At 38.5% G+C, this 14,170-nt stretch overlaps 1 protein-coding gene across 1 annotated transcript; it reads right to left on the bottom strand.

The window, feature by feature from the left end:
- Positions 1-345: 345 nt before the first annotated feature.
- Positions 346-13,618, bottom strand: socs5b (suppressor of cytokine signaling 5b). The gene is made up of 2 exons (XM_079854632.1): positions 13,257-13,618; positions 346-3,677 (listed from the first exon to the last, which is right to left on the bottom strand). The coding sequence occupies exon 2, from the start codon at positions 3,661-3,663 to the stop codon at positions 1,972-1,974; it is 1,692 nt and encodes a 563-aa protein (XP_079710758.1). The 5' UTR covers positions 3,664-3,677; positions 13,257-13,618; the 3' UTR covers positions 346-1,971.
- Positions 13,619-14,170: the final 552 nt, after the last annotated feature.

Raw genomic sequence — 14,170 nt, forward strand, 5'->3', positions numbered from 1 at the left:
AGCATACAGTGTGCAGGGTGGAAGACATTTTAAGATGGTTGTTTTGAGTATTCATTCAGGTCATTCAAGTGGAAAAATAGAGTGAAAGAAATGTTAAAATTAACAAAATGACTTCCTTTCAGCGACAACCGAGGTGTGTTCTGAAAGAATTTAATTGCAGTTCAAATAAATGGCTTCAAAATGGGTGCTATTCTGCCAGAAAACTGGACACTATAATTAAGCTATTGCGCTCAATATAAATAATCAAGAGGCATGGTGGAAGATTTCTCATTCACAATAACAACCTAGAGATACACACCTTTGGTCACTGATCATCAAACACCAAAATTCTGCAAAATGTATCAGTTTTACATAATTATGCATGGCCTGACATCTGCCTGGAACTTAAAAATCTACCATTGCAATGCTGAACATCTGATATTAAACATGAGCATGATTTTGTTGGCCTTAGTTCAAATTTTTGTGTAAAGCCAAGAACATCAAAAGTATAGAGTTTTATAACTATGTTGTTTACAGTGTTCAGGGAATCTCAATCACTAGTGCACACAATTATGACAAGGGAAGCATAGCTGCATGCTTCATAATGAATAAAAGCACAACATTATCAAGTAAAACCAACCACACTTTATAACATAACTGGACATCAATCCTACAAACAAAATATATACGCAGTGATGGCATTTGTGTTCCAACAATATCTAAAGGGAAAATAATCTTAGAGGTATCTACACAAGTTTTACAGAGGACTTTCTTGGTCCATTTCCGGTTGTTGCATATAGAACCATGTTAGCTAAAATATAGCTTTGAGCAAATACCATATGCACAGGCAAGGTAAGAGATACTTGACACTAACATAAACTTCGGGTGACTCGTGCTGGGAAAATGGGGGATAAACTGACATCCTATGAATAAGGTCCAAAGAAAAAAAAAAAAAAACATACAGACAACCAATCTGTTTATATGCATGTACTTGAGTCTTTAAGTCATTGTGTGGTACGCAAACAACAATTAAAGTGCCCTATGTCAATTTAGACTGTCAATGATAAAAATGGAAAATAGTCAAATAGATTGTTTAAAACAAGAATTATGTTTGGGATATGACACTACAGGAGGGCCCAGTTTTAAATAATCTGTCCTTTCTATCATATGGCACATGGTGCACTGTGCCTGTGTTCCCACTCTAGGGCCACTGGGTAAAAGGAAAAAGTAGCTTTTTGCATATAGTAGCTCCTTCCTCCTCACGCAATTAATTCATGCCTTTCACTTCTGTCTGCCTTGATTTTAAAAATAAAACATGCTTAGTTCTGAGAAGTGCATGTATAACTGTGATTCAGTCCATGTACACAAGGCTTAACAAATGCTGTCTCAGGGAACTTGACACTTGTTGGAGGGTGCTGTAAAATATCTTGAAGGTATTGCTGATAAATTAGCCATTATTTAGCAAATAGTCATATAGTTAACGTGTCTAGATGTTTAACATTAAGTTTTAGAGAGTAGCAGATATTCAGGTATCAAGAGTTCCAAGATTATTTGATGAATATATTTTAATCACCGGACTAAGCTAATATAGATTTCATCAATTTGCCTCACAAATGAGGCTAATTAATGTAACAACACTCAGTTTACTGCTCAAAATAGTGTAAAACACTAGAAGATAGAATGCAGGAGGCATGCTAGTGAAGATCTACTGGATATAAGGTAATTTGAAAAAGAGCAGAGAGAATAAGACCATCTCATTCCCAGCATGCTCAACACTTCAGCACATAAGCTAGCTTGACAGAATGTACTGCATTGAAACATATGTATGGATTCCACGTGTAGTATTAGCAGGAAAAAACTGCCGGAAGTTCATAACATCCCCTTTTGCCTTGTGTCTAAAGCCAGCAGTATGATTGATAATATGAGACACAGACTCCTCTGGCGGTAAAGCTCTTGCCCACACTTCTGCCTCTCTCGGCACGGAACCAGACCTCATTTGACCTTGAATGGCGGCTCTCTCTCTAGCCAGCGCACACGGACTTTCTGTTTGTAGTGATACTCCTTGAGGAAGTCCTGCATGGTTGGAGGCAGTGGCAAGGCACCAATGCCATCGTAGGTGGTGCGTCTGCAGATGGCGGCTCGTGCCAGGTGCTGAAGGCTGAAAGGGAAAGTCCGGTGTAAGGGAGCAGTGAGCAGGGGCTCAAAGAACATACAGGCACTGGGGTCTTTATAGTGCTCAAGCAGGCCTGTTACCGTGGAGGAGTGGAAGACACAGGGGTCATGCGCATCAAAACTAAAGTTGTGATTCCATTGTTCAATGCGTGCATGCAGCGACCGATTGTAGCGTCGAAAACTAACGGAGAACAAGTAGTCCTCCTGTGCAGAGTCACGTAGCAGGAAGGTACCTTCTGGTCGTCCGTCCAGCAGTGCCTCTGCTTGGTACCGGTCCATCACCCCCCAATAGCAAGGAAGTGCAGTAATGGCCTGTAGGTCAGGAACCAAACAATGGATATAGTCAATCTGTGTGTGGACCTTCCAAGGCCCTGGCTGTCTGGAGGAGTGAGTGTCTCCAGAGGCATGCCTCTGCTTGGGCCTTCGTGTCTGTAAGCAAAGGGTAGTTGAGTCCTCCTCAGAGTCACAGTCAACAGTGTGAGATGGCACTGCCAAACTCGCTGCAACTTGTGCTGCAATTCCCGATAACCCCCCAGAAATGGAGGAGACTGTTCCCAGGCTCCTGCCCTCCACAAGTCCTTCCCCAACAACAGGAGCCATCTTTGGTCCCAGTTTATAGAGGGAAGAGGTCTGTGAAGTTGCCTCCAGTGTATGGATCTGTGCATTTGGAGGGGGATCCACTCCTTCCTCTATGCTAAGTCTACGTCGTTCACGCAGTCTCTCCTCCTCGTCCTCAGGGGAAGAATGTGCTGAATCAAATGCATCCAAAAGAGCAGTTGAGGAATGAGGGCTGACTGGTGCTGTATGTTGCTTAATTAAGTGCCACTTGTTGGCCAGATCCGAACCCGGTGGGAAAGGGCATGTTTCAAGCATCAGTTCCGTCAGGTGGATCTTACGTTTGGAGGACACCTGACCTTTGGCTGACTGAGAGCGGCGGTGCGTGGTGAGAGGAAGGCACAAGCCTACGGTGTCTCGAAGTCGCTGCCGCAGAGAACGGGTGCTAAGGCTGCGCCCATTGCTGCCAGCTCCTACAGAATCATTAATCTCTTGGATGGAGCTAACTCCATAACGGCGCTCCCTCCTGGCTGTACTTCCTCTTGAGCGTCCCATTCGCCTGTCAGCCTCAAGTGAACTTTGCGTTTTAGTTGAGCAAGAATGTTTCTTTTTACCTCCCCAGGGAGCATGACGTGAGTAGGAGTCCCTACGCACAAGGGGGCCCCTCCTTGCATCATCGCTCTCTTTGTCAATGGAGATTTCTACTATCTGGGGAATATCTGCCACACAGTTATGGCCTCTACGTCTTCCAGTAACCAGTGGGAGTGGTGACAAAGTCCGTGAGGGTGTGGAAGACCTAGTTTCATAGGGTTCTGCATGTGCTCCCCTGCCCAAGTCCACCACACAGTGAACACAATCTAAGTCCTGGCTACACAGATTGGACTCTGTGCCATCCTTGTGGAAGAGGGCTTGGCATCTACTCCTGAGGTTACCCCACATCTTGCCCACTTTCTCCATAGATTGGAGACAACCTATCAGGGAAACAAAAAAATAACAATGAAAATCTTTTCGCTGTTCATACATAAGAGCAGCGACAGTGTGTAAACTACAGACAAAAAAAAATAAAAATAAAATTTTTTGTGCGCACTGGATGGGAGATGGTCTATAAAGGTACATTCCTAGGGCACTGAAATGAAAGCATGATACATTAGAATAGTATATAAATTGTAAGCTGAGGTTATCTGATAAGATTGTAGTTTTAAAAAAATGGTGTATGATACATATTAGACATAGATAAAACAGCACTAAAACGTGTTAAGTGTGTGAGCACAAATAATGTGTGCATAATGTTATACACAAAGAGCATGTGTATAGTGGCTGGGTGCTAGAGTGGTACAGTTAGCACAGAGTTGCCAGGCAGACATGCATTGACACAAGGCCATGGCTATAAATGAACTGAGGGATCTGCTCACAGCTGATCTGCTGGTATGTACTGTATTACTGAGCCAGTCTGGACCTGACCAAGAACTTTCACTGTCATGGTAGCAGACAGACAGACAGACAGACAGACAGACAGAAACACACAGACAGACAGACACACACAGACCGACTAGAGAGAGGTAAAGACAAGACAGAAGTATAGATAGGGGGAACACTGACAGAGAACATGTATAGGCAGACACAAAAACGGCCTGTCTGAGAGGCGGTTACTGTTCCCTTTTTGTCATAAAGAAAAAGTGCTGACCTTGCTTAAAACACTGTGGTTGTACTGCACAAATTATGCTAAATTGAGGCCACCGGCAGACCATGCTCAGATCTCCACATTATAAGAGGAGACCAAACGTATCATCTTCACAGAGGAAAATATATGGTTGACTAGTCTAATGCCAAGATAATACATATGAAATTAAAATGAAAACTTAATATTTGAACAGACCTTGCAATAAACCTCAGAGAAACTCCAAAATAATCTGAAAAGACTGAATACTATGGGATTTCATAATTCTCATATCCAAATCATACCAACACTAGAAGCTACATTTATCTCCGTGTATATACTAGTAGTCAGCTGATACTGGATTTTTTGAATGCCAATGCAGATATCTTAAGAGAGTAGGGTGTCCAATGGCCAATATATATATATATATAATTTATACTTATTTTACTTATTTATAAAATTATTTTAAAAATAATTTTAAAAATCTGTAAAAAACAGATTTATTCTTCGGGTGTCAACGTCTTGATTTTGTAATAGTACAGTATTTTTGACAAATAAAGACATCGCAAAAAATATTAATAAAAAGGAAGTAAACGTAAGTAGGTTTGTGCGCACTGGGTATCATATTTCTTTAAATAAAGACACTAATTTTACATACAGCACACAGTGAAAACGACAGGAATATGACATAGTAGGAAACTGGACATAGTGCAGCATAGTTTGAAATCAAGGTTTAATGTTTGTCTATGGTGCGTGTCCAGTAACAGCTGAGCTCTCCTGTCCGCATTAAAATCGCACGGACCGTTATGCACAGCACACACATTTTTATGCAGACTATAAATGCACAGTTCAGAAGATTTCACGGCTGGAATCTGCAAGGTTTGTAAAATTAAAGGTTTATAATTACATTCAAAGATTTGTTTAAATTGTATAAATGTGTATTTGCTAAATGTCAACGATAAATGAGAAAGTATTGTAGTGTTTGTCTTTCTATTACTAATAATATAAAAACAAACGCTATAAAAAATAAATTTGTATACCGCCTACTTTGTGTTACAGTTCTATAACACGTTAGATAGAAGATGAGGGTGTTCTCAGCGCTGTCAAGATAAAAGTCCCGCTTCAACAAATCAGCCAAATGGAAAAACTTGTCGGCTAATGCCGATATTTAAAAACGGCCAAATATCGGCCTTGGTGATATATTGATTGACCACTAGTATATACTGTGCATTTCTTTACTACGGCGCACAAATAAAACCACAAAGATGAGCAGTGAAAATATACTCCTATCATTTTGCTCTCAGAGCATCATTAGTCATGACAGTACAGCTCCATCTTAAATGGCGCACTTGATGTGGACTTGCAGTCTCGTGGCCTTCATTCTCTCATGCACACGTGAAGTCCAAGGGACTGCATGGTGTCCCGTTTGTCATCTACTGATTCAGAAGAAGGGTGCTCGCAAACTGCGGTCGACAGATAAGAGAAACATTTTAATTAATAAATATTATAGACAATATTTACTCAGTATTCACCAAAAAAACTGAAGACAGAAAAATGTACAACCCATAACCAAAGCCATTGGAGTATTACAAGAAACAACACTCAATGATCTCATAGGAATCTCAAATTTGGGACAAGGCCTATGTCAGTTAACTAGCTGAACTTAATATTCCTTATTAGGTTCTGGGACAGAAGTCAGTAGAAGTATCAAACCGAATTTAACATGGTGTAAACATTCTGTTCAATCACATTTGCAACACACAACTAAAAATTGGTTGGAGTATGCAAAAATATCCATGTTATTTATTTTATGTACAGCATTTATGACATTGCATTCTTAACTAATGCATTACAACTTACTAACTTAACTGCATTACATAAGCTGAATTGCTTTATGTTAAATAAACCATATATTGATTTCATTATTTAAAACGCCCACCAAGCAGATCCTGAAAGTCTAAATAGCACTCTCACTGTGCACTGTACAACTGCAAAAGTTCTTAGTTTAAAGGGCATTACCAGAGTCCAGTTTGGCACCAGGTGTTGTTTTCATATTTAAGAGGTGGTGCTGCTTCCTTTTACTACAGGACGTAACTTCAAACAATACCACCCTACCCAGAATTAAGAATGACCAAACTACTAGGGACCAATGCACAAGCAACCACACAGCCTACAAAATAGTTTTTCAAATGCATCATCTTCAAACATATTTTATTCTTCACATAATAATTTAATAAAGACACCAAATCTCTTACATTATCTGTCAACATTCAAAATGAAATCATATTATGGGCAAATTACTAATGTATCTAAACTGTTTGGTACATGTTACTATGTAAAACATGAAAAATATGCCAGTGAAGAGCAGTAGGATGTTGCGGAGAGAGTTATATAAAAGTGAAGAAACACTTACACACTGAGATAGGGCCATCTAATGATCCAGCGCTACAAACATCAATGATGTTCTAAGCAATTCCAACTATCCAGCTTCACTGCAGCAACAATTATAAACGTTTTATTAAGTGTGCATGTGCTGAGAAGTTGATCTTTGGCAAACACACATTAAATCAACAATTTCACATTTACTGTTCCTGATCGCTAGCCAAAAAATAACATTGCACCCGCAGAGTAATGTTCACATAACACTCCAAATACGATGTGATGAGACATGGGCTCTTTTATTTCACACGCTCTGCCCTTTCAGCCTCCAGGTACATCTCTAATGAACTGCAATATCAGACGCATCGGCTTTGTCTTTTTCCACACGAGTTGGCATAATTTTTTCCTTGACTATGCAAATCACTTTTACAAAAACAAACAGCTCTGGCTTCCAAGAACGAATGCACAGAGAGGATATTCTCTCCAAACATTGTTTCAGGGCTGAAAAAAAGGTTGAAGTACATTTCAGAGCATGTCTTTATTTACAGACACTACCTGAAAACGTGAAGAGGGATAGTTTGAAAAAAGAAACATTTGACAATTTACCCAACCTCATGTCATTATGACTAAACTGTATAATTATTTTTTTTTTCCTATGAAACAAAGGTGATATACGTCAGAATGTCCAAGCTTATGGTTTCCATACAATGGGGGGGGGGGGGGGGGGGGGGTTTCAGCCAAAATAGTCTTGGAGGGCCAAAACCATTGATCAAAACACTAATGTTTAATGAGCAATTTTCAATGATACATTTTTGACTGCATCTATTTCATGCACAAAATGTGAACCAGATTAAACCAGATGAACCAAAAATATCAGCAGTGTGGACACAATGTCAAAGCTAAAGTAGCAATATGTAACATTTGTTCAGGAGGCGGCTCGTTGCCAAAGAACTTTACTGAGTTTTAATTTTTCATCTGAGAACACACCATCCTGGACAGCATACCATGTTCAATTACCAATTATATTTCAGTTTCAGTAAAAAAATAAAAATAAATTGGAGATATAAACTGCCATTCACTTTCATTGTACTGACAAAAGTTCAAGCATTCTGCCTAAGGTCTTGTGTTTCACAGAAGAAAAATTTAGATAATAAAAAGGTTGGAATGACAAATGATGATGATGAAGAAATGGTATAATTTTTATGTGAACTATTGAGATAAAATGACATTTTATTCTACTGCTTTAAAGGGGTCATGAACTGCATTTATGATGTTCTCAGAGGTTATTAAGATTTTGACATAAAATAAACATCCTAATTTATAAGTAATAAGCTATTCTATCCTGTTTTTGACCCAATCTTTCGAACACTCAGTTTTGATTGAGCGACATTCAAGACTTGGAAGTAAATGCCCACTGCTATGATTGTGTAATAGTTTTGTATATTAAAATTATTTCAACGTCCCCACCATTACACGTGTGGAATTGATTTGAAAACTTCTGATGTTGAAAAATATCTCATTACATAGTTGAAAACATTTGCCAACAATGTGAAACATTTTTGTGGTTTACATATGCTTTATCCACAATCATAGTTGACAGGATAAATTTTAACGTTTCGTGTAAACGGAATCATGAATGAATATGTACCATTGTTTGTCGCACTTATAGGTTATACCTATATAAATGAAGGTGACTTGACAATTCATCATTCATCCTTTTCCATAAAGTGAAAAAGATGTACACTGTCATTTACAGTGTCATGTTTTAAATAAAATGAAGTGTGTTGTAATGTCTTACTGATGACAAAACAGAAAATGTCGCTCACTGAAGCTTTTATTCAGGATTACAGCGAGATCAAAACAACAACAAAAGCAGCAAACCCATGTGTTCTTCCATATCTGGGAATCCGCCGCATTAACCCATTAAACGCAGAAGCAAAGGAAAGAACAGCAAATCACAACTATCATCAGAACTATTCACAGTTTGACTGCAGTGCTACAGTATAAATACTCAGTACATAGGCCTATCAAATAATCTGTATCGGACAAAGCAATAGTGACACATGGTAAAAATACTGTTACTCACACTCGTGTGTTGCAACATTGCTGTCGGATCTAATGTAGTCATCACTGCATAATTTTTTTCTTGTTTATTCTTGTTCCCAGATCTGGAACTTTGTTAAAATAAAGTTCATCCACACTTTTTCTTAATGTTAGGATCACAAGAATGGCAATGCAAATACAGCGTTTTCCCACAACTTGGCACTGGAAAACTTGTAATCCTCAGAGGCATCTCTATCGTTTTGTTGCTGGAGTAATCCTGTGTTTGTGCCTGTCTCATATCTACTACATTGTAAACCCTAAAGCTCAAATTAATTAATTGGTCTGAGTAGAACAAACTTAAATTAAACTAATTTGTTGTCAAATGAACTTTTATGAGTATTTAGCACTTTCTTTTTCTTTCAAGTTCACAGAACTGATATATTATTTTAAGTAAACAACTATTTCATTGTTTTGAGTTTTATAAAATTATTTCTTTTAATTTAGACCAGGGGTCTCCAACCCTGCTCCTGGAGGGCTACTGTCCTGCAGACTTTAGGTCCAACCCTGTTCCAACACACCTGCCTGTAATTATCAAGCAACCCTGAACAGCTTGATTAGCTGGTCCAGGTGTGTTTGATTGGGGTTGGAGCTGAAATCTGCAGGACTGTAGCCCTCCAGGAGCAGGGTTGGAGACACCTGATTTAGACGAACTTAAGTTTAACTGAAACTGGGCTGGGATTTCTATTTCCCAGCATGCTTTGCCCATGGCACTCGAAAGGGAGAGTGTAAATGCTAAAAATAAGTGTAATATAATGTTTTTTTGTGTGTGTGTGCAAGATTAATGTTAATTAGGAGATTTAGTAGTGATTAATATTTTGTTATGATAATTTAGACAAATTTCTGTTAGGAGTTACCATCCTGGTGACAAGTGGTGCATGCGGCTTGGTCTGAGAACAAGTATGTTAAAAGCTTTAAATTACGGCTCTCATTGACCAAGTGCTCTACCATGTGACTTAACATGTTATCAAGTTAGCATTTGTTGAACTAGCTTGATATTGCTAATTATATATATATACAAATAAAAATATTCACATTAAGGTTACATGAAAATTTTAAGTTGAACGTACCGATTAGTAAACTCAAATGTTCCAAGATAAGAACAAGTAAAATTTATGAACACAAAATAAAAATCTGCCAGTTCTGCTTAGTTACACTTTGACTTTCTTAACTTAAAAATTGAGGTAACCGACTGCCTTAATTATTTTGAGTTTTGCCAACTTATTGTAGTGTACTACATGACATGCGTGAATCGGTGGGCGGGGCTAAAGAGACAAGGATGTAGAAATAGGCGTTAATTGTCTTCTACAGAGGAGGTGTTTCGTCACACTATTGTGTCATAATGTGACAGAATCCAAAACGAGTCGTTTGGACAGCTTGGTTTCAATAAAAACTGTTTTTGGACAAACAAGGAAGTTTTGAATTTTGAAACTTACAGGATATTTTTTTTACAGTAGACCTCTTATATGTCAAAAGATCAAGGAAAATTTGATTTCTCAATTCATGACCCCTTTACAAACACCAGGCACACAACTGTTGTGATCTTCTTTCTGCTAATAAATGAGTGCAAAGATGATGCATAATCAGAACAGTTTGATAACCCTCACTTCTGTGACTGTGCATGCCGTTCTGAAGTTCTCTTCAGAAGCCTCTTCTCCAGACTCCTAATTAGACAGTCAAATAGAGACAGTCTGTCTTCTCTCATAAACTATTCTGATCTAACTCTCTCTCGAATGAGAAGACGCAGAAAAGCATGAGAATTCCCCAAAATTAACAAGGCCAGAGCTCAAGAATATGCCATTATCAGACCAGCAGTTCAGGACATGAAACTCCTCTTGTGTAGTTCTCCTGCTCAAAGGCACTTCAATTTGTTGGTGTGGGTCATGAATGCATGGATGAAGTGCCAGTGTGAATGAGTGTTATGAGCTCAGCAGCTCATCTATCCCTACCCGGTGTCCTAATAAGCTGGGCTCTTCTCTGATCAGATATCAAAGGCTACGTTCACACTGTCAGTCAAAATCCGATTATTTGTGCATCCGATTGGAATCTGATCTAAAATTATTGACTGTCCACATCGTGTATAGCAACTGTTCAGATCTGATTTGTGCGTCCATGCCGCTCTTACATTTTCCGCAATATCTGCATTAGTTTCTACGGCAATGATCGAATTTCAATCGGATAAGCACAAAAAATGGATTTTGACTGATATCCTGAACATAGCCAAAGAAGATGCTAAAGTATTACAAAGAAGTGACCCAAATTAAGTTTATTGATTATATATGCTAATGCTATTTCGAAAATAAAACCTAATACATGGATGGGTTGAATGTATTGCAATGTGTGGGAAGAGTGAAGAAGTGTGTCGAGCAAGACTGAGAAAGGGAGGAAAAAGGGTGTTAAACTACAGACATGACAACACACAAAGAAACATTATAATCAGAGAAAATGTAGAACAGAAATCTATAAGGACCTGAAGATATAGCTGAGCTGTGTGTTTCACTCTAAAGAGAAAAAACTGGACAAATAACGTTACGACTGTTAAGGAGCCCCATATTAAACCCAGAAAATATCCTCTGCAATTTTCTCTCAGTTCGACACGCCTATTCTCATGGGGTCCAGATGAGTGGCCTGGCTTTTGGACAACATTAAAGGGCGGAAGTGCGTTTTCTTTTGAGAGGAGAATTTGTTTTTAAAGGAATAGTTATTTGCAGACCATTACGTACAGAGACAAAAACTCAGATTGGTTTATTGCAACAGAAAACCCTGATTAGCCTTATTAACAAATGAAATAATTTAACAAATGACAGTTGATTCTGAGTGCCACACAATAAAGCAAAAGAGAAATTAATACACAGATCAACCACTCTTCTTAAAATATAAGGGGAAGTACGTGGAATATTTGTTCTTATTAAAAAATATCTGCCACAATGTCCATCTAAAACAAATGCAAAAAGATGATTATAAATGTGGGGAAAAGTCACAAGCCATTAAATACTTTTCCTTATAGAGTCCTATACATTTCCACCTAACATATTGAAGGTGGACACGTTATAAATACCCATAACTAGGACTCAAGTGATATCAGTAAGCTACAAACTAGATGCTGCTGAGAATGATAAGAAACTGAACCACCTGACTGCTCTGAAGTAGATCCGTCACTAGCTCTTAAAGGGATAGTTCACACAGAAACGAAAATTCTGTCATTAATTACTCGCACTCATGTCGTTCCAAACCCATAAGACTTTCGTTCATCTTCGGAACACAAATGACGATCTTTTTGATGAAATCTGTGAGCTTTCTGTTCCTCCATAGACAGCTACGCAACTACCACTTTAATGCAACAGAAAGTTCATAAAGAGATCGTAAAACTAATCCATATGAATAGAGCAGTTTGGTAAAACATTTTTTTTTTGAAGAGACACGATTGCTTTTATATGATGAACATATTTCATTTAGGCTTTTATTGACATAAACATTCATCAACGCACACATCAGTTGTGGTAAACAGAAGCTTGAGCATGTTCGCTTGACACGTGAGAACCAATGAGGTTCACTCTCATGCATTATGCAGTTTGAGCTTCCGAAGAACCAATGAGGTTTGTTCTCGCTCATCATGCAGATTCGGTTGAGCTTCTGTTTATGGTCACTGATCAATGTTTATATGTGAATAAAAGCCTAAATTCAATCCGTTCATCATAAAAAGCAGTTGATTATCTTCAGAAAGTTGACTAAACCGCTCAATCCATATAGATTAGTTTTACAATTTCTTTATGAACTTTTTGAAGCGACAAAGTGGTAGTTGCGTAGCTGTCTATGGAGGGACAGAAAACTCTCAGATTTCGTCAAAAAGATATTCATTTGTGTTTCGAAGATGAACAAAAGATTTGGAACGACATGAGGGTGAGTAGTTTATGATAGAATTTTTGGGTAAACCAACACTTTAAATTGTCATGGTGGAGAACAATTGCAAATGTTGTAAAAGGTATAGTATAGATTTCCCTCAGTGGGTAACAAAATATCGTTGCTCACTTTATTCGACGCATAAGTATCTATAACACTGAGCATCACTTTGGTGAATTAAATCTCTTTTAGAGTATTTTAAGTGGTGCCCAGGTATGGAGTGAATGAGCTGAGCAACGTGGAGAGGGAGCGCACGGAAGAGAGAGAGAGAGAGAGAGAGAGAGAGAGAGAGAGAGAGAGAGAGAGAGAGAGAGAGAGAGAGAGAGAGAGAGAGAGAGAGAGACGGGAGGATGTTGGAATGTTACATTGTAACATTCGTAGAGGGGAAACATGCTAAACCAGCGGTGATGTCACACGCGTTCCGTTACATTAAATCGCGCATAAAAATAAAGCGTGTTAAAATGCGCAAAGCATTGCAATCCAGAGAATGCATAACGCAAATTGGCGTACTTACCTCTTTAATTTGTGAATATTACTTCGCAGCCTTCTTTTGTCTACAAAAGAAGGCTGTTAAAGCTGTTAGACTCGCTACTGTCCCATATAGCCTACGCTCAGCCCTGGCGAATAAAACACGAGCGAAGAAGCAGAAGTGCTCATTCCCGAGGTTTGCTTTTATAAAGCAGGAGAACAACCGAATCCCGCATCATTCTGGTCGGTTGGAACGGCAGCATAGTCCAAGGCCAATCTCCGATCCACTGAGCCCATACTTCGGCTTGACAAGCCGAGTAAACGCGTGAAGAACAGGCCGACAGCGCGAGCTTGCAGGCGAGCTGAGACTGTAGTGAGACGCAGGGCGAGAACGCACTTCCGACGGATGGGGGAGTGACGAGCGTGGGGGCCAACCAATGAGAGTGCAGTTCGAGAGAGCGTTGCCTCGGTTGCCACCCTGAAAACGTGGAGACCCGAGATAATGCATGAGTGCCAAGGGATGAATGATTAATGATTATAGTCAATCAGACAAAGTAGCCATCTGTTGCCTTTAACCGCACAGTGTGTGTGTGTATTGCTTATCAATAGGAGAGTGATTCATGCCGTCATTAATTCTTAAAACGATACGTTGACAATATCACAAAAAATAATGAATGTAGCCTAATGAATTATAAATGTGATATAGGCCTATGTACAGATACATATTTAAATAGGCTAATAATAATAATAATAAAATATACAAATAGTTTAGCTATATAAATATAATATATATATATAATATATATATAATATTATCTATCTATCTATCTATATAGAAAAGAGTGTTTTTGATTATCTGTTTAGAATATTGTATAATGTTATAATAGAGTCAGAATATTTTTTATTGTGCATCATTTTCAATTAAGCTGTAATTTTGTGAAATTAATTTTGTCAAAAAGT

The sequence above is a fragment of the Squalius cephalus genome (genome assembly GCF_949319135.1).
Source record: "Squalius cephalus genome assembly, chromosome: 21".
NCBI classification, from domain to species: Eukaryota; Metazoa; Chordata; class Actinopteri; order Cypriniformes; family Leuciscidae; genus Squalius; species Squalius cephalus.